Raw genomic sequence first — 20,058 nt, 5'->3', positions numbered from 1 at the left:
GTAAAGGGAAGTACTTGACAGAAACCGTTTGGGAAAGGAATGACACTACATGAAAGTTGCGTGACGAAAGCTCTCGTGTTTGTGGTAGACGTCAGCATTTAACTTCAGCTGGCGCCTTTAACTCATCAATCACTAGCAAGTCTCCGTTTTGCTTGATAAACTGTCGGTGTTTATTTAAGTCAGGGGCCTCCACTGGGTTACACGATGAGGCATTCTTCAAATTACTTGTTACACGCGAGGAAAATAATTCTAGGATAATGAGAGAGTGAGACCATGTGTTAAATGGTAAAGTGGAATATGTGGCAGCTTCCTTTGAGTAAAGCTACTCAAGTGTGCTTTTTTTCATGATTCATTTCACCAGTTTTGTTCAAAGTCAAATGCTATAAATGTCCATGTATAACGTGTAACTGCCTGTGCATACCACGCAATTAACATGTCAATACCTTCATTTAAATGTGTCAAATGCATGTAACAACTATTGTGCGTGTATGTGTGCAAGAGAGAGAGAGAGAGATTGTGCATCTTTTAAAAGATGTAATAATGTGTACTGTATTGTTGGGAGCGTATAATGTAGGTCAACCAGCCTGGTTTAGGTAGCATTAGCAACCATGTTAACACCATTAATTTCAAACGGTGATGTTACAACTAGAATTTTGTCCTGAACTACATTCCTCCATTTTATTGGCCAAGTTAAAATAATGTGGGTGACGAGCTAATAGATGTGAAAAATCAATCTGCTGTATGCTCCCTTCAGCTCTACTTCTTTAAGAGGAATTGAGTGTGCGAGATTGGAATATACAAAAAATAATCCTCTTGGGCGAAGACAACACTTCTGCTTATTGGCGTAGTTCATACGTTGAAACCGAATTAGCTATCCATATAGAAAAATTCCGGCCACCCAGTTTTACAGACCTCCAATATATGTTACATTATCTGAGACTACAAAGAATGTTGGGGGGGGAGAAAGCAGGTCAGGTACAGCATTGTGTATTCACTTTTACAGTTTTCCTATCAAGAGTGAGTCATTGAGATCCATGTCACAGGAAAGAGTCCTTTGTAGTCTTTTTTTTCTCTTCTCATAAGATATTCTGAGAATTCATTCAGTCTTTGGTGAAAAAAGATCAGCAAATCACAAAGGTAGAAACATAATCCCAGCCTTTTCTCGTAAGGGGAGGAAGAGAATATATCGATAAAACCTGAAGCATCCTCATTGTAAGTGACGGTCATGTCCAGAATTCGATCAGATGAGATTGTTGTAGGGGAAGAAAAAGGGAATTTGAGTGATGGCAGCGGATGGTGACAGAATACGTCAATAACGATCTTACAGCAACGACATATGCTGCTGTTATTTGAAGCAAGTTAGCAGTTTGGTACAGACGAGCCTTGTTTGCTTCTGCCACGTCTCACGTTCAAAGGCGCTCAACCTTACAGCAACTCGCCGCTGATAAATGGGAGACCGCCGCTTGTTTAATGTTTGCAATTAGTGTTAGAGGCTTTATGAAAACGGCGAAACAACAAAGAGTAATTTGTTAGTACATTATCTTTATTACAGCCAATTGCTTTTTTTTTTAATTCATACGGTTGAGTAAAGTAATAACTAGCGGATGTTATTTTTTTTTGTTTGCTGTCTTGTTTCCTCACAGTTTATGAAGTAAAATTTGAAGTCACTACACTAAATACAGTCAAGTCCTTAGGGAGCAAATGCAATAAATGTTGACGCTATGGTAACAAAATGCATGTGTATAAATGTCATAATGAGTATGACAACATCACATTTGATCAAACATGGTTTCAGCATTTGCCTGTGTAGTAAGGGTTGCATGGGTTAGCTGTTCCATCAATACAATCAACCTCGAGGCAGCCAGAAAAATGACACATACTGTTGTCCTTATTACAAACTAGAGTCCCATCAACATTTTGCTCCTGTTATCAGGTCAAACTAGCTAATATTGTTGCTAAAATTAAAACTTGAAAAGAGGCTCTGACTTTGTTGTGATACAATAAACAGAACCTTTCACAGCACTGATAGAACTGTCACACTAATCTCTGCAAATTATGCAGTAAATCACCCCTTACATCTCAAAACGTGCGTGTTGCTGTTTTTACTAGTCCAGCATTAAGACTACAATCAGCCATTTAATTTGCATTAGCAAAACAAGCTGTAAGATATACTGACGGAGGGAGGGGAGATAATAAAGAAACCATAAAACAGGATCAAGGAGGCAGGCAGTGATTAGGGATTTTCCTCATTTTGTGAGTGTGTTTATAGAGTTTGAATTCTCCACAGACATTAAAAAAAAAGCCAGCCAATGATAAGAGATGTACTTTTGAACTTGAGTTTTTTCTGTGTATATCATGGCCAAAATATTTTATAGTGAGTTTATCAATTTTTTAAAAAAGACTGAAAAAGACTTTTAATTGCAATAGCCAAAAGTAGTGGCTCCACATCCAATGAGACCTTGAGTAAGACCTCTGTTAAAAGAGGACAGGCCTCTAACCTCTTCGCTCAATGTCATTTTAAGTCAACATTGATGAGCGGGCCTGACGTCTTCTGCTAGACACTATCATGGGATGGCATTTCCCTCAAGTCTTGTCAGTGTCACCTTTTAGTAGACATAAAAATTGGCAGCGGATTTACCATTGCCACAGCTGAAAAGACTAAGGACTGCAGGAATAAGTATCATGTGGAAAAAAAGGTCATGGGAGAGTATCAGGCTGGGTCATTCGAAATATACTTGTAGATTATTTGGAAACTATTAGATATAGATATACAGTATGCTGAGAAGAGGCCCCGTAGCTCAGTGTTTAGAGCACTGGGTTGGTTAACCAGGGGCTGTGGGTTCGTATCCCACTGGGGCCTCCACTCCCTGAGAAGGGTTGCGTCAGGAAGGGCATTCGGCGTAAAAATTGTGCCAAACATATATATGCGTTCATCTGAGATGATACAGTGTGGCGACCCCGAAAGGGACAAGCCGAAAGAAGAAGATACAGTATGCTGAGATATACATTGATTCATTACAAATCTGGAAATACCACGCCAGAGAGGATGAGGCTTGGCCCATGTCGAAGTGCTCGTGTTCTAATGTACATGTTGGATGTAAATTCTGTGTGGGAGCTTTGATTTCCAGTGTCTGTCGAATATTGCAAAACATTCCCTAATCCTGTGATCTTTTAAAAATTATAGTGTTGTACTGAAAAAATAATGACATCAGCGACGAGTTGACTTCGACTAGACTAATCAGACAGACATTGGTATCAGTTCAAAAATTATCAGAAGTGGTGCGATGCCTAAAATGTAAAAATATCTGCAATCCAAAAGTCTTAAATCTGTTAATGAAGCTGGTGCGCTTGTGTTTTAGCAAAAATGAATTCATTTGGTGCAGCTAGACTGTGAGGAATGAACATTTGCCACCCAGTAAGCCGCAGCCAAATGATGAGATCTTGTGCTCGGAGAGTCCACCATCTGATGGACTATTAAAAATGCATTGACTGTCCTTCTTTTAGGAGCCCCCCTCCAATTACTCGGCGGGTTAATGACATCACTTTAATTTCTTGCCATCCCGGTTCCATTTCGTCTCTTACCTGTACGTACACGCGGGCCCACACATTTATCTGTCATCTTTAAAGAGCAGATGGCTACATTCCGGCACCACATGGCCAACACTCAGGAGAAAATGACCTTCAAACTGCAGACCCTCCTCGTCTCTATTTATTTATTTGCATCAACTCAAGCCCCCGTTTTGCCCCAAACGCATCTAACAATCGAGTGCTGTATTTAGAGTATTGCCAGTAGCTTTTGTTGCTTAATATGTAAATATGATCCACCTACTTAAGTCAAACAAGGTGAGATTATTTCAACGCTTGTGTGGCAGTGCAATCGATTTGCTGAGAATTCCAGTTTATACTCTCGCTTTCCTCCAATTTCAAAGGCAAGTCACGCACATTAGTCAAAGTTGAAGTCGATCTCTGCGTGGTGGGGAGATGGAATAGCAGAAGGAAAAGAGACCTATGGGTATATAATTGCCAAAATATTGATTACATTACAGGTGCTTTTATGGATCAGCTGTACGATTCCATTCAGTGGTGATGGGCCGCAGTAAGTCAACTCTTTTTCCTCGCTGGAATTCGGTAGTACTTGAACAAATTTAAGATGCATACCACATTACTAAACAGTGGAACACATAAAAGCACGTAAAACAAATATATAAGCAAATAAAGTGTTGAAACCATTATTTAGCAACTCTCTGAGTAACATTCAAAGTAGTGTTTTAAAATCATACAATAATAAGTGAACTGTTAGCTGTTAATAATAAAGGGTGAACGCAACAAGTTTTCAAATTATGGAAATAGTGAAGCAGAGTTACATTTCAATCTTGCTCCTAAAATTCTTGTAAAACTGCAAACACCCCTTTAAATCCCAACACATTACTCCAGTCTCTGCTTCAGTAGCTTCGTGGTTGTGTCCATTTCAAAATCCTCGTTTTATTTAGTGTTCTTTTTGTCAAGCGTTGCACCTTCATGCATACAGTACTTATATAGTTTCGACTAACACTCCATCTTAGTGTCCCAAAAACCCACTGGAAAGGTCAAGGAGGAATGTTCTTAATTTTTTTGGGAATTGGTATTCTTCCTCATCCGTGTAAACTTTTATTTCTTCACTACAATTCTTTCTTTGAGAGCTGTTGTTAAAAGTCAGTATGCTAAAGGCTTAGCCACAGGTGTTTCCACCAACATAATCGAAACAGTAAATAAAAGATAGATAGATAGATAGATAGATAGATAGATAGATAGACAGACAGACAGACAGACAGACAGACAGATAGATTGAAAGTGTGGTGCAATTTCGTATGAACAGGCTCAATGGGTTGACTTGGCTGGTCTGTACATATGTGAGCGTTTTTACAATTTGAAACAATGATTTTTCTGTAATCACTGGTACTCACAATGTGAAGCATGATGTAGTCGCCCAGGCGCGGGGCACTGTCAACGCGAACGAGGATGCCGTCTTTGATGGTTGTGCTAAAACCTACCGCCAGCCGGTCTGTCCGTGTGCTGGGCCTTTCGTTATTAGGCCACGTGTATGTGATCAGACCCCCTCCTTTGCCAAAGATGTAGGTGGTGCCAGCTGTGGAAACATTAGGAACATGATCGGGATATTTTCTTGGGGAAAAACATGCAGAGGGAGCGAAAAAGAAGGGGGAGTTGTCAAAGCATACAGCAGGAAGTATATTTTGGCAAAACCTGATCCATTTTCTTCCAATCATCCCACCCATCACCACCTACAAGGCGATGTCACCATCAGCTATGATATATTCAACTTTTACTATAAATGTAGCCCTGTCCCAGCAAATGGCAAACAATTTAGCTAGAGCTGAATAAGTCCCCCAACTTTCACATATCAAATGTGAGGTAAGGAAGTAAAGAACAGGCACTGGCATAAAATAGACAGAGGAGGAGAGAAACGGTAAAAAAATGTGAAAACCTTGCCTGAATGAACTCAACAAAATTGGAACCACTGTGGGGGGTCGAAACTAAAGCCTTCAAGTGAGATCAAGCATCATTTTTACTTTGTTGGATTCTTTTTTGAAACTCTTTTTATTATTGCATAAAAAGAGTACCTCTTATTTTTTTTTTTTTTTTTGCTTTGATGGTTGGAGTTATTTCTTAAATATATCTACATCAAACATAATCCTTGAGCTACTTTATCCATGTCGTCTACATTCCAGTAAGGATCCCCAAAAGATGAAAGGTATGTGAACCCTCTGGCCAGCCTTAAAAAAAAAAAAAAAAAAAAAAAAAAAAATATATAATATATATATATATATATATATATATATATATATACCTAAGTGGCTTCTTTTGCTGAACCGTTTTTACCAAAACAAAACTACAAAACATTCCTTGCCATCCTCCGTGTAACCCTCACAGTTTCTCTGCCTTCCAAGTCACCTAAACATCTGCTTTGGCCTTGTGACGGCCGCCAAGCTGCTTCACGCACTCCCCCCATGAAGCAGCCGGAAGTCTTCTTCGTGGTCTGTAACACCCCGGAGACGACACCAACATATGGAGGAGCGCATGTAAGAGTGTGTGAGGCTCTATCAACCAGATGAACGTCTGTTTGCCTGCAGATACGCTAACAGGTTAGTATTTTGGAAATCTCAGGAGTCAGAAATGCAAACTGCAAGCTCGTGTCGTCTTTGTTATCACAAAAGCCGACAAAGTTGGGTGCAAACAATGGTTTGCTTGTGTTGAAGTAACAAATCCATAAGGCTAGTAGTTGCCTCCTTAGAAAATATAACCATAGTAATAATCTGCTGACATTTCTCTAACCGAAGCAAATGTTTACTTTGTGTGTCACCTGCTTAAAATTGGACATTTACTGAATAGCGAAGGATCTTTTCTAAGACCAGACTGATGCCAGGAAGACAGCAGATAGCTGCCTGAAGCCACACTGCACCGGATCTGGCCCTCACTGTCTCGTAGCTTCAAATTTCTTCTTGCCAAAAGAGTTTAAACTGACTTGGGATACTTTCCAATCACATTGGGGGGAAAAAATGTGTGCTAGAGCACAGTTTTTTTTTTTTTTCTGTTTCTGGAGGGAAAGACGATGACGAGCAGCAAAGATACAAGCACCCCGGGGAGCCAATTATCACATTGAGGAGATTTACTTAGTGTTTCTGGAGGACAATGTACGAAGGCCTGAAATGCACACGGGAAGCCACACACATAGACGCAGGGCAGGCGACAGCACAAATGCACGTCGTCGGGATCAAGCGTGAAAAGTGTGCAAACACGTGTTCACGCACACCCAGTGAGGACATGATGCCCTCTCACATACAATGACTGTGGCCGATTATATCCACAAAGAAGAAGACCATGAACCCGAGATCGACAAAATGTGGCAGGCAGCTTTCCCTTCTGTTGGGCCCAGACTGCAGCAGTTATTTGGAATGGAACTACTTCATTTTCAGGCATCTATTGACTACATCCCCCACAGTTGCTTTTGTTTCTGATGCTCATGTTCCATCGAGGCTTTTACACTACATAAGGAGATCATTGAGATATTTTTAGGAAGGGATTGGCCTTTCAGCAACATCCTTGTAATATTCAATGATTTCTCCCATTTGATTGCATTCCAACATACTCTTCTCAAAGATCGAATCAAATCAGATGTAAAAATTAGTTACCTTGAAATCATGGTAGGATCAGAGGAGACTATTTAATAAGTTTGGCCAGTTAGTGAGAGCTTATTTGATTTAATAAATAGCACCCCCATATACTTGAACATAAATGGACATACAGTACAATAGAGAAGCCCCCCCCACATAAAAAAATATATGATTCAATGTGAAACAATCAACACCGCACGAGAAGTATATTTAGCCCCCGCTATAACCCAAATTAATTGGTATTACTTGACTGCCTGTCTATGTGGAACAATGATTCATTGCATCTGCACTTAGATTCCATTTAGAGATTCTCACCGGAGGAAGAAAGCTTCAGACAAAGTCCTGGCCTCTATTTTCCAAGTAGACCCGTGAGGCATGAATGACCAGACTTAAGGTCAGGACACCTGTCTGTTGAACACAACCACGTAATGTCCTTTAAGACCTCATGTGACACACCTCAACTAGATAAGAGTGATGGAAGAATGAAGTAGCAAACAGAGATACATGATGGAGGTGGATAGAACAAAACACATTGACACGGGAACACGAAAACATCTTGAAAAGCAGAGTACTAGACCATATAATATTCCACAGGGAATTCTGGATTTTGCCACATCTTTATTAATTAACCAAGTGATAGAAAGCTCAACAGTGCAGTTGTTGTACATAATGCTGGAAATTACACTGTCAACATTGCTTCAAGAAAAACATAATTTCATCATAACTGGGGAAGAGATTTCTGTGACTTATGCATCCCCATTGGTTACAATTAAGATTATTAACAGGCATGTGAGCACATTCTACTCACTGCCAAAGTGTGAGGCAACGCTATCCGTCAGCGGCCAACTCAGGCAAACAGATGCTACGCTACACATTTGGTAAAACCGGCTAATTACTCCAGTCCACCCATCACAATCAAACTGTGATAAGGCCTGCTGTTCAGAAGCAGCTGGTAGTGTTGATACCCAGCTACAAAGTCTGGATGGAGATGGCTGAAATGTCTTGATGTACTGTATATTACAGTATGTAATACAGTACGATGTACAGTATGATTTGATTGAAAAAAAATAGTGATCCTCCCACAATGCTCCATTTAAAGGCAACTATCAAGGCTTGCTGTCCTCGACGCAATCAACAAAGTAGACGGAGGAATCCAAATGCAAGATAACGAGGGGGGGTAATCACTGAAAATCATCTCCATTTTATGACCTTCTATTTCATAATTCATATGTCCAACTGTTGCCTCCGCCCTGAGGGAACGAGTGTGGGATGGCGCCGATTGCTGAGTGTCTTTCACTAGGTATGTGCGCACATGATTTCACGCTTTAATAGAACTCGAGCGGCACCACCACTGCCAAAGCACATGTTGTATAAAACAGTGTATGTTTCTTTCTGTTATTACTACTCGTGGAGGGTAAATCTCCCATCACTCTTTAGTAAAGCCAGAATGAATGGCTTGATACCTAGAAAAAAATTGAAATATGAGACAGACAGAAATAAACAGTCACTATTACTTCTCTCAAATTTGCTCTAAAGACAGTTCCCAAGGAAACTACGTCAGACTCCCAGATATGATTTTAGAGCTAAACAGGTTGGAAACGTGGGTAGGACTAAATGGAACGGTCCTTAAATGGTTTAGGTCCTACCTGGAGGACTACTTTGTGACCATTGGAGGTGCTTGATCTCAGCAAATGGCAATGACCTATGGAGTCCCTCAAGGGTCAGTTCTTGGACCTCTCCTGTTCAGTATATGCTACCCTTGGGTCAAATTCTTCAAAACTTTAATTTTGACTACCATAGCTATGCAGATGACACACAGTTATATTTAGCAGTGTCTCCAGATGTCTACAGTTCAATTGAAGTATTGTGCCACTGTCTAAATCAGATAAATAACTGGATGGGCCAAAATTTTCTTCAAGTCAATCACAACAAAACTGAGACAATTGTTTTTGACAATAAAGAAAAGAGGATTGCTGTTAGTAAATACCCTGGCTCTCTATCTTTAAAAAGCAAAGACCAAGTCCAAAACCTTGGTATTCTGATAGATTCCGACCTGACTTTCAACAGTCATATCAAATGAATCACAAGAAGAACATATCTGGAGTGAAGGCTTGTATCTGTCAAGCAGACCAGGAAAAGCTCATCCATGCTTTTATCTCAAGTAGACTTGACCACTGTAATGGTCTTCTGACTGGACTCCCCAAAAAGAGTATTAAATTTAAATCTAAATCAATCAATTAAATCAGCAGCAGCTCATTCAGAATGCTGCAGCCCGCATTATGACCAAAACAAAGCGGTCTGCTACTGGTCTATAAATCACCAAATGATTTAGGTCCTGAATACATGAAAGAAATGCTTACGGAATACAAACCCAGGTGAAATTGAATAAGTTGCCAACAGCGATAAGGTCAGCCCCAAGTGTGAATGTTTTTCAATCCAGGCTGAAAACTCTTCTTTTTTCTCATTTTTATTTTTTTTTATCCGATTTTAAACGTTTTATCTCTTTGTTTTTAAATGCCTTCAATCACGTGAAGCACATTGAGTTACCTTGTGTATGAAATGTGCTATACAAATAAATTTGCTTTGCTTGCTTTGTTTTAGAGTATAATTTGAGCCCCGAACACAAAACAAAACAAAAACAAAATGGGGGGATTGACCCAACTGTCAATCGAGGTTTAAGTCACATTGTAGGGCACAAACATCATTGCAATTATTTACCGTATTTGTCCTTACCACCAGGCAGTGCAATAATCGCTGCTTATATTAGTATTCAGTAAACTTTCTGGGTTCCTCAACATTACTGAAAGTACTAACCTGACATTTTTTTTTATAAAAAATAATCTTGCGAAAATAACTTAGAAGCCCTCTTGAGGATGTTTAACCCCCCCCCCCCCCCAATATATTTGATGGATGTGTGTTATTCCAGCACGCAAGAAAAACTCTCAAAGATTAATTCACAGAATTAAGAAGTCTGCCATTTCGGTTACGTGGCTATTTTGGGCGGATTCCAGGACTCGTATTTTCAGTCTTACTTCGAAATTTGTCCAAAGTATGAAACAGGTCACACACAAAATTGTAAAATTTTTATCCCAATGCCATCTAATGTGGGTGAGCATGGCATCAATGTTTAATCACACATTTTTATGATTATTGTTGGCACATTATTATTATTATTATTGTTGTTCACATGTGAGGAACGTGCAATGCATGCATTTCAGCGGCAGATCACTTCCAATGCCCGGCTTTTTTTGATTATTTCATAAAAGCACAATGAACATACTGTAGAATTGTAAATTCTATATTATTAGACAATTGCAGGATCAAATAAAGCACAATACACAATTATTCTTCCCAACCATGTTTTTTTTATCATAAGGTTCGGGAATACGCTATTGAGTTTTTGTAAAACGATAAATACATAATGGCAATGGGAAATCGAGCCAATTTGTTGAAACAAAGTGTTGATGAGGCCAAACATTTGGAAGAAGTCTCTTCAATTTTCACACATTGTATCTGCTATTATTATATTAGGCAGTAAGCAAAAATGGTGCAAAAATTGTTGATATGATTCTTTCCAAGCACTGAAGTTTTATATCAAAGCAATCCCTAAAAAAAAAAAAAAAAAAAGAGCAAATACTTGCAGGAAATAAATCCACTTGCCTGAAGTATTTTTTTTCCCAGGCTGAACATGCTCACGGTGGATTGTAAGGATAACTCTCTTCATAGCAAATGCAACACGCAGCAAAGCTCAGGCAGCTTCTTGCTTGGTTTGCCAAGCAGCAGCAACAGCAGCCAGAGTGATCGAGTGAGCTGCTGGGCAGCAGCACCAAGTCAAAATTGTTGACACAAGTCTTTCTCCTGCGGTAACTTTAACTTAACTTAGAGCAAACTTTCCTCTCGCTGATTTACTGTGGACAGTCAATTGTAACAGCAGGCAAAGCTGTGCTATTTTTGCATATCATACATTAGGAAGAATGTTTAAACATCAAATCAAGTGTACAAAATCAGAGAAGATAAAAATCAATCTACAGTTCTTACTTTGATTTCACGGGTCGCACAGTGGTTCATGCTGTTGCGTTCATGCAGATGGCACAAGTTCAATTCCCTGTCAGTGCCCCAATATCAGCCTAGATACAAAATAATAATAATAAATAAGTGTGTTGGCATCCAGCATATAAGGCGTAGCAAACAAACCATGCAAGCGACTTGCAATGGCAACCCGTGGTGGGACAGGCCAAAAGTCCCAAAAGGAGCAACTTGGACTGTGTCAAGTTGGAAAAGAAACGCATAGAAAGGTAAACATGAGGGGCAGACAGCAAGTCATCAATCTTTTTGTCATTCGCAGACAACTTTAGTCACCCTCCTATTGTGTTATCGTCTTAGTTAATTTGGAGAATTGATGCTGTCTGATGAACTCAGCCCGAATGGATCGGAAAGTAGGCAGAATGACAAAGAGGATTTCATAGACAGGGCAGGAGGGAGGAAAGAAGGGGTGATGCTGAGATCCATGCAGCATTTTAGGATACAAAGAAAACCTCTCTGCTGCCTATAATACTGCAACGGTAGATTTTTGGCGAGTGATAACAGGGATAAAAGCAAGTGAGGGTGCTCAAGTAAAAAAAAAAAAAAGAGCACAAAGAAAAGCAGCAAAGGGAGGCCAATGTCATCTTGAGATGGTAAAAAGACGATCCGTCGAGCTCGGGCACATGCGAGCCAATCCCTAAAACCTGACTGACATTTCTTTGCATCCCAAGAATATATATTCTTTTGGTTTTCTTTCAAAAATTAGGACAAAAGTTTCTCCCTTAATTCCCTTCGTTCATGATGCATGAGAATGTGGAGGAAAGAAAGTGTGTGAGTTATATCACTTGAGTGACAACCAACCCCAAACCCTGCAGAGGATTAGGCCAAGAAGATCCCCAAAAGAATCCGGCATTCAAAGATGGCTCAGACTGGAAGCATCATTTATAATTGAAACTTCCCTTGAGGATGGTTGGGCCGCTTGAGAATCCCACTTTTTTATCCTTTGCATGTTTGTCTTTGCTATGACCGAAAGACCCTTACACAATAATACAGTACAAGACAACAATGGTTGACCAAAGTCAAGCTCAATATACCTACTCATACTTACTCATTTGGAATGGTTAACAAACTTTCCAACCCAGATGTAAATGGTCTCTTGATTGTACTTTTCAGCACCGGGAGATGAAATTGGTACGATTCTGATAACAAATTAAAAAAACTTGGATATGGACTTACCATCATGATTGATTTTATGTAATTTATTTCATGTGAGTGCACAAATGGAATTATTACTAATAATATACTTGATGTGGTTTAAGTTAGATTCATATCCCTTTTTGGACAATAGCTGTGTGATGAAGGTCATGTTTCAAAACGCACGAAGAAAGTCCCAACTTTTTTACTGAGGCAGAGTTATTTTTCAGTACTTGTCAACAAAGCGCAGTGGCAAACGGATTTTGACATTTGCCTCAGATTGGCTGTGCATAGAATGTAATGAGCCAGAAAAGATTGAGTCTTTGTCAAACTGAGCGCGACATTTACACTGTGGAAGAATCTTGAGCATTTTCTGGATAGTAGTTAACGTGCGTTCTTTTCCAACCACTTTGATGAAGTACCATTCTACCTTCATCCCATCTCTTCGCACGTTTTTGTTTTTGTTGGTAATGGTTGGTTCTTATTGGTAGTAAGGGCAATTAGCATTACTAGTACTAATTTTAAAATGGAAACTGACAGTTACAAATAAAATATATTTTAATTTTAATATAGTGCGTCAATATTTTGGGCCGTTTTGGATGTATACTACAATTACCCTTGACAATGTGAACTGGAGGGAAAAAATACACATTTTATCAGTCAGCTAAATCTCTGCTTTTGAAATCAACATTCCCAAATTTACTCCAATCTAATTTGAGATGATTAAAAAGAAAGCAGCTAGTGGTTTTTAAGATAAACCCTGCTGTGAATCCAAGTAGTACCTCTCAGATATGCCAATTTCTTGGCTCACCTCTTTCCAGATTGCTTCTTTTCTTTAATATGGTCCAATACTTAAATAATGATTAGTGAATTCTAGTCATGGCTACATCAAATTCAGATCCACTTGTTTTGCAAGTTGCTTGATCTTCAAAGGCTATTGCAACCATTTTGACCAACTCCCCCAAACTGCCCAATTTGGGGAACGATAATAAAATGAACCCTATCTGCTTGAGATCAACAGGGATTATGCCACTATATTTAATAACTGTGAAAAGCGTGTGCCATGCATTGCAACATTTGGCATGCTGTCCAAAGGGTCCATTTAGTTTATTTTTATAGACACAATGAAAAATATAATATTGAACACGTGTCACCACCCATCTCCTGATGGAATATGGCACCTTGATAACTTAGATGTAACCTTGCTATATTCACTCAAACAGCAGGCAACTTTGTATACATTTTTTATTATTATTATTATATTTTTTAACAGTTGGATTGAGTGCAGCTGGCAATAAAAGTCCAGTGGAATCATACATGGCACATTGACTGGAGACAATTACAAGAGAAGCTAAGAAGGAAGTACTAAAGCACGATGTAAAACATTACGCCGTCCTCACTTATGTACCAATACCTACTATAGACCTTGTACTCGTTTTTTTCAACTTGCTGTTAGATACAGTGACCAAGCAAAGATCCTTCAGCCAGGTTTGAAAAGAAGTCAACTTCCTATTTAATAATGTTCTTCTCCCAGAACCACTACATTCTTCTCTCCATTCATTTCCAAGACAAAAGGCTGCATGAGTAATTAATTTGAATATCATTCATTCTGTACTGCAAATTAATATGATCTTTCAAGAGGAGCTAATGGCTGATGAGGCCGTGATGCATACAGTGGTTATACTGAAGATGGGGAAAAGGCACAAATGTGTATGAGGTTTTTGAGCATCTATTGATCTGAACCGGCTTAGCCAAAGTTGCTGCAGTAAAGTTGGAAGGGCTCAGTGGAATTTGGAGGGCATTGGTATGGAACAGGCAGCTCACTCAATATCTTAGCCTAATTAAGGACCAAACCAAAAACTCATCGTGTGAAAGTGAGAGAGATTTGCTGATGCTCAGAGGATGTGAAAAGTGTGCTAATACTGAGATTGTGCTCAGAAAAAACACCCAAAAGAAACTGAGTAAACTGAATGGATTAAGCAAATCATGCTCTGAGAAATGTTGAAAGAGAAAAGGCTGTAACAGGTCTCCCAATTTAAAATAAAATTCACTGATTACTGTATGTTTGTTGAGAAAAGCCCTTTGTCACAAGAATTGATTTGGATTTAATGCAAAAAGCAAGACACAGGATGAATTAGAAAAGTGATGTTCCCTGCAACAGACTGGCGATCAGTTCAGAGTATAGTCTGCCTTTCGTTAGCTGGGATGGGCTCCAGCGGCCCTTGTGAGGATAATCAGTGAAGGCCATTTGTATTTTTAATAGGGATTTTCCACTCCAGGAACCTTTAGAGGAAATTTTCACAATTTTTGCTGGTAGTTTTATTTGCCCCCACCCCCACCCCCTGCCCCCATGTTTCCACCAATACCTACCCAGGTAGAACTGGTTCCCAGTGAGTTAAGTTTAATTTGTCCTGATCCCTAGGCACTTTCTGCACTTATTCAGAACTCTTCGGGTGGCAGACTGTCCTAACAAACGCTGACTGATTGACCACATTTCATAGCCGCCAATAATATGCTCGTGTAAGGCAGAAGTTATTTTGAGAATAGAGGTAAAAAGGAAGGTTAAGTAGACAGATAACAAGACTTTATGGATTACCATACCCTTAACCACTGCAGATCCACCCATTTTAAATGAATCCAATTACATACGATGAGTCCTGTGTAACTAGTTTTGCTTCGCAGATGCCACATATGAATACAAACAAATAATACGAGATAAACTTGAAGCTACCAAGTGCCTCCACACCTTTTCCTATTGGCCTTTCTTCCTCACAACCCCCCCCCCCCCCTGAATTCAGGTATATATCTCCATTGCAGCCGTACCAGCTGGCTCCGGTTGCTCCCTTTGAAGATGTACTTAGCTACGCTGACGAGAAATTTAAAGCAAGTGATGGCAGCTTTCAAGAGCTCATGAAAGGCAAAATAAATCTTCCTCTCTGTGTGAGTGAAATGGATGGGGAGATTGTTGCATGGCTATGGGCAGTGGGGACAAGGACTCCAGGCAGCTGCACGTTGCACACATCTATGCTCACACAACCCATGAAAATGAGCAAAATGCAATGAAAAAACATTCACTTTCCCCTGTTTCTGACATGCACACATTGGTAAAAAAGATTTGCAGCAACATGCCATTCGGTTGCATTGGACTGTTCAACTGAATAAAATACCACCCGTCAGGAGAGTTGCAGATGCATCAGCTTTTTGAAAAGAAAAATCCATGTGACTTAGACTCCTTGAATATATTGCAGTAGAAATAAAAGGAAATTCACTGGAACGATTGACACTCGAAAGAAGACTTCAAAGAATGGGCAGAGCCAATAGGGCAACAAGTGCCATAGTCACGCAAAGCCCCATTTTGCTGCAATGTTGGATTTTGAATACTGATGGGGATGTGTTTGGCTTCACTAATAGAGCCAATAAATATGCACCCATTTATTGAGGATAAATGCGTTTGAACCTTGAACATGGCTTTTAGCTTGTGTTGCAATGGGTCGTGCATAACTTCTCGCTCTGACTCGAGGTCATCCTGTGGGCTTGGAGGTAAGAAACGGTGTAGAAAGGGAATGGCTTTGGGTACAGCAACTGTTTTGAGGTTAAAAATGTAATTTGGTGAAATACCAACATTCTTGTATGAGATTTAGCAGAGATTCTGTGGTAAAGAAAACAAATGATTCACGGAGAATAAGAAACCTGGACCAATTGGTATCGCATATTTGAGATGGTATACAAACCTTAAAGGTAATCCTTTGGCATTTACAGTGAATAAGAGTATTTGGATAACCTGCTATGTTGCGGGTAAAAATAATGGAGGGGTCTGAAATTTTCATAGTAGGTGCATGTCCAATGTGAGAGAGATAACCTAAAAAGAAAAATCCAGACATCACAATGTATGATTTTTTAACAAGTTATTTGTGTGATACTGCTGCCAATAAGTATTTGAACACGTGAGAAAACCAATGTTAATATCTGGTACAGTAGCCTTTGTTTGCAATTACAGAGGTCAAACGTTTCCTGTAGTTGTTCATCGGATTTGCACACCCTCCAGGAGGGATTTTGGCCCATAAATATTTGAACACCTGTCTATCAACTAGAATTTTGACCCTTAATGACCTGTTAGTCCGCCTTTAAAAGTCCACCTCCACGTATTGTCCTGAATCAGATGCACCTGTGTGAGGTCGTTAGCAGCATAAAGACACCTGTTCACCCCATACAATCAGTAAAACTCAAACTTGTAACATGGCCAAGACCAAAGAGCTGTCCAAAGACACCAGAGACAAAATTGTACAACTCCACATGGCTGGAAAGGGCTAAGGAGAAATTACAAAGCAGCTCGGAGAAAAAAGGTCCACTGTTGGAGCAATTATTAGAAAATGCAAGAAGCTAAACATGACAGTCAATCTAAATTGGAGTGGACCCCCATGCAAAATATCACCTCCTGGATTCTCAACAACCCTAAAAAAGGTGAGGAATCAGCCCAGGACTACACGACAGAATTTGGCCGATGACCTGAAAAGAGCTGGGAGCACCATTTCCAAGGTGACTGTTGGTAATACACTAAGACGTCATGGTTTGAAATCATGCATGGCACGGAAGGTTCCCATGCTTAAACCAGCACGTCAAGTCCCGTCATAAGTTTGCCAATGATCATTTGGATGATACAGAGGAGTCATGGGAGAAGGTTTTCTGGTCAAATGAGACCAAAACTGAACTTTTTGGTCATAATTCCACTAACCGTGTTTGGAGGAAGACGAATGATGAGTTACATCCCAAGAACACCATCCCTACTGTGAAGAATGAGAGTGGTACCATCATGCTTTGGGGTTGTTTTTCTGCACATGGGACAGGATGACTGTACTGTATTAAGGAGAGGATGACCGCGGCCATGTATTGTGAGATTTTGGGGAACAACCTCTTTCCCTCAGTCAGAGCATTGAAGATGGGTCGTGGCTGGGTCTTTCAACATGACAATGACCCGAAGGACACAGCCAGGAAAACCAAGGAGTGGCTCCATCAGAAACATATCAAGGTTCTGGCGTGGCCGAGGCAGTCTCCAGACCTAAACCAAGTAGAAAATCTTTGGAGGGAGCTGAAACTCTGTGTTTCTCAGCGACAGCCCAGAAACCTGTCTGATCTAGAGAAGATCTGTGTGGAAGAGTGTGCCAAAATCCCTCTTGCAGTATGTGCAAACCTGGTGAACAACTACAGGAAACGTTTGACCTCTGTAATCGCAAACAAAGGCTACTGTACCAAATATTAACATTGTTTTTCTCAGGTGTTCAAATACGTATTTGCAGCTGTATCACACATATAAATTGTTAAAAAAAAATCATACATTGTGATTTATGGATTTTTCTCTTCTCTTTTTTTCTTCTTCTCGCAGTGGACATACACCTACGATGAAAATTTCAGACCCCGCCATGATTTCTAAGTGGGAAAACTTGCAATATATCAAGGTGTTCAAATACTTATTTTCTTCATTGTATACCTTCTGGTAGACAGAGCAATGGGTGGCAATACGTGAGCAAGAAACAAACTTGGAACAACTTTCTCTTCTCGTTTCTCACATTTCATCTCTGCAGCCGACAGTTATTGTGCTTGACTACCCTCAATCATATGGGCGCACTTGATTTTAAGCACCATCACTGACGATGGCTCATAGCTCCAACACACTCACATCAAGTGAATGCCAGATTATTATGGGGATGTCCACTTGATGCATTTCCACCTTACCGCTAATAACCATTGACAAGGTTGTATATCCAGACTGAGAGGTCTCAGCCTCATCCCCAGGCCTAAATGCACTGACAAAAAAGAAAGCAGACTGTGATAGGAGGGTCCAGTCAGGCATCATTGTCTGTTTTTTGCAATAAGGAGCCAACCAATTCTTTTGGCGCATTAAACCCGCAGTACCATCTAAAAAGATGTTAGCAACAGACCTCAAAACAGGCGTTAAATGTGCAAGGAGTTGGTCTTAGTTTTAGTTGTAGTAGCAGGCCAACTTAATTATTTGAATCAATTTTAGAGAAACAATAGTCAACTTGAAGTCTTCGAAATGCACAAGAAAAGATAGGACCTTCTTTTGATTTCCAAGAAAATCAAGACAAAAATGATCATTACAGCGTGTCAAAGAAGTGAGCTGTGATCCCAGAAATGACTGGAGGGCATCCTTTATCTTACAAAGGCAGAACATAGAATCTTCATCTGGAGAAGTAGCAAACCTGAAAAACAGCTGAAAGAAATGATAACGAGAAAACACCCAAGATGTCTTTGGAAGAAAGAGTTTTTCTGTCGAAAAATTACATTACTTCGATGAAACTAAAGTTTTATTCTGCTCCGTCAGGTGCATATCATGAATTTTGCCATTCACTACTTCTTTAAAATGTTTTTAATCAACATGATTACTGCCCAAAATAAAATAATGTTCTCTAGACCAATTTTTTTACAGGCTAGACGTGAATGCTTACATACGTTTTACAAAGTTATTTTAGAGACTTCCCTATTCAGTTTACTTTTCCAAACCACTGTATACTGCTGGACAAATGTTTTTATTCCTTTATGCTGATTTCTTTAATATTGGCTAATTTATTTGTTTACTTGCAGCAAGATGAAGCAGTCAATGTGTCAAATGATGTGTGCCATAACAATGATTAGTAGATGTGATCACAAACATACTGTGAACATAACGGTAAAATTTTATCGCCAACACACTGTCGCAAGCACCACATAAATAGAACTCATAGAGGAGTTCAAACCCTAATGTAAAGTACTTGTGAATGCTACATAATGTACAGTAGTTGTTTCCCATTAAGAATTAAATTGCTCTGACCTCCTCTGATTCTAATAAAAGATTTAGACAGGCATCCCATCTTGCAAAACCAGGAGGGAGCGATTATACTAAGAGGACTTTTTTTTTCAATGTCTGTTTGTTATCATAGAATCTTATGGTAAACAGTGTTCAGTGGAAATGAGGGAAGTTACAGCGATTGCAAATATCTCACAAATGAGCTGATGTGGTATCGAGGTCGCGATGTTCTGTTTAGAGAAGTGTTTTGCTCCTCTTGAAACAATTATCCTCCTCATTGAAACAATTTATATTTTCCTGCAAGGCATTGAGCTCTGTTTTTATGGAGGAACCTCATCCTTTCTTATTTGATGAGTATTTTATGGATTCAATTGTTTCTCCCTCGAAAATGCAGTCAACGAAGAGCATTACATATTCAGTTAATGCTCTTTATAAAGCAGTATTTAGCTGATTTTGAACCTCAGTGCCCAACAGTAGTGATTATTATTCCTAATTGCATATTGCAACAAGCCTCCAACAATCCTAAACATTTTGATCCAATTAAAGATGATGGGCTGGAGTTTAGATTCTGGCTGGGTCTGTGACTGAGTTGTGGCTTCAAGTGTTCCTTCTTCTGCAAACCTCACACAGCCCTCACTCTGACACTCCTCTCCTGGCATTAAAAACTGGATTATTCAGCCAGAACACATCACAACAACACTCATATTTCTCCCGAGATCGGGATAAATGGATCATTTTCAGACTAGCAATAAATCAATAAAACATTAGACTGAAGAGAAAAAAGTTTCCCATGATAACATTGGAAGACAACAAAGGAATGAGAAAAGAATAAAGGCAGAGGTTTCCCTTTGTCTAGTTACTAATGGTGTA

The 20,058-nt window shown here is 39.5% G+C and overlaps 1 protein-coding gene across 4 annotated transcripts in view; it reads right to left on the bottom strand.

The window, feature by feature from the left end:
- Positions 1–20,058, bottom strand: part of LOC133496188 (neurexin-3b-like) — a 246,715-nt gene that overhangs the window by 65,725 nt on the left and 160,932 nt on the right. For all 4 annotated transcript variants that reach the window (XM_061811438.1, XM_061811439.1, XM_061811440.1 and 1 more), the window contains one exon: positions 4,944–5,125. In XM_061811438.1, coding sequence (XP_061667422.1) covers positions 4,944–5,125 — 182 coding nt within the window. The remainder of the gene's footprint in view (positions 1–4,943; positions 5,126–20,058) is intronic.

This window comes from Syngnathoides biaculeatus, chromosome 23, assembly GCF_019802595.1.
Source record: "Syngnathoides biaculeatus isolate LvHL_M chromosome 23, ASM1980259v1, whole genome shotgun sequence".
In the NCBI taxonomy this organism is placed as follows: Eukaryota; Metazoa; Chordata; class Actinopteri; order Syngnathiformes; family Syngnathidae; genus Syngnathoides; species Syngnathoides biaculeatus.
Note: the sequence above shows the minus strand (reverse complement) of the source record. Positions and strands in the feature narration are given on the sequence as shown.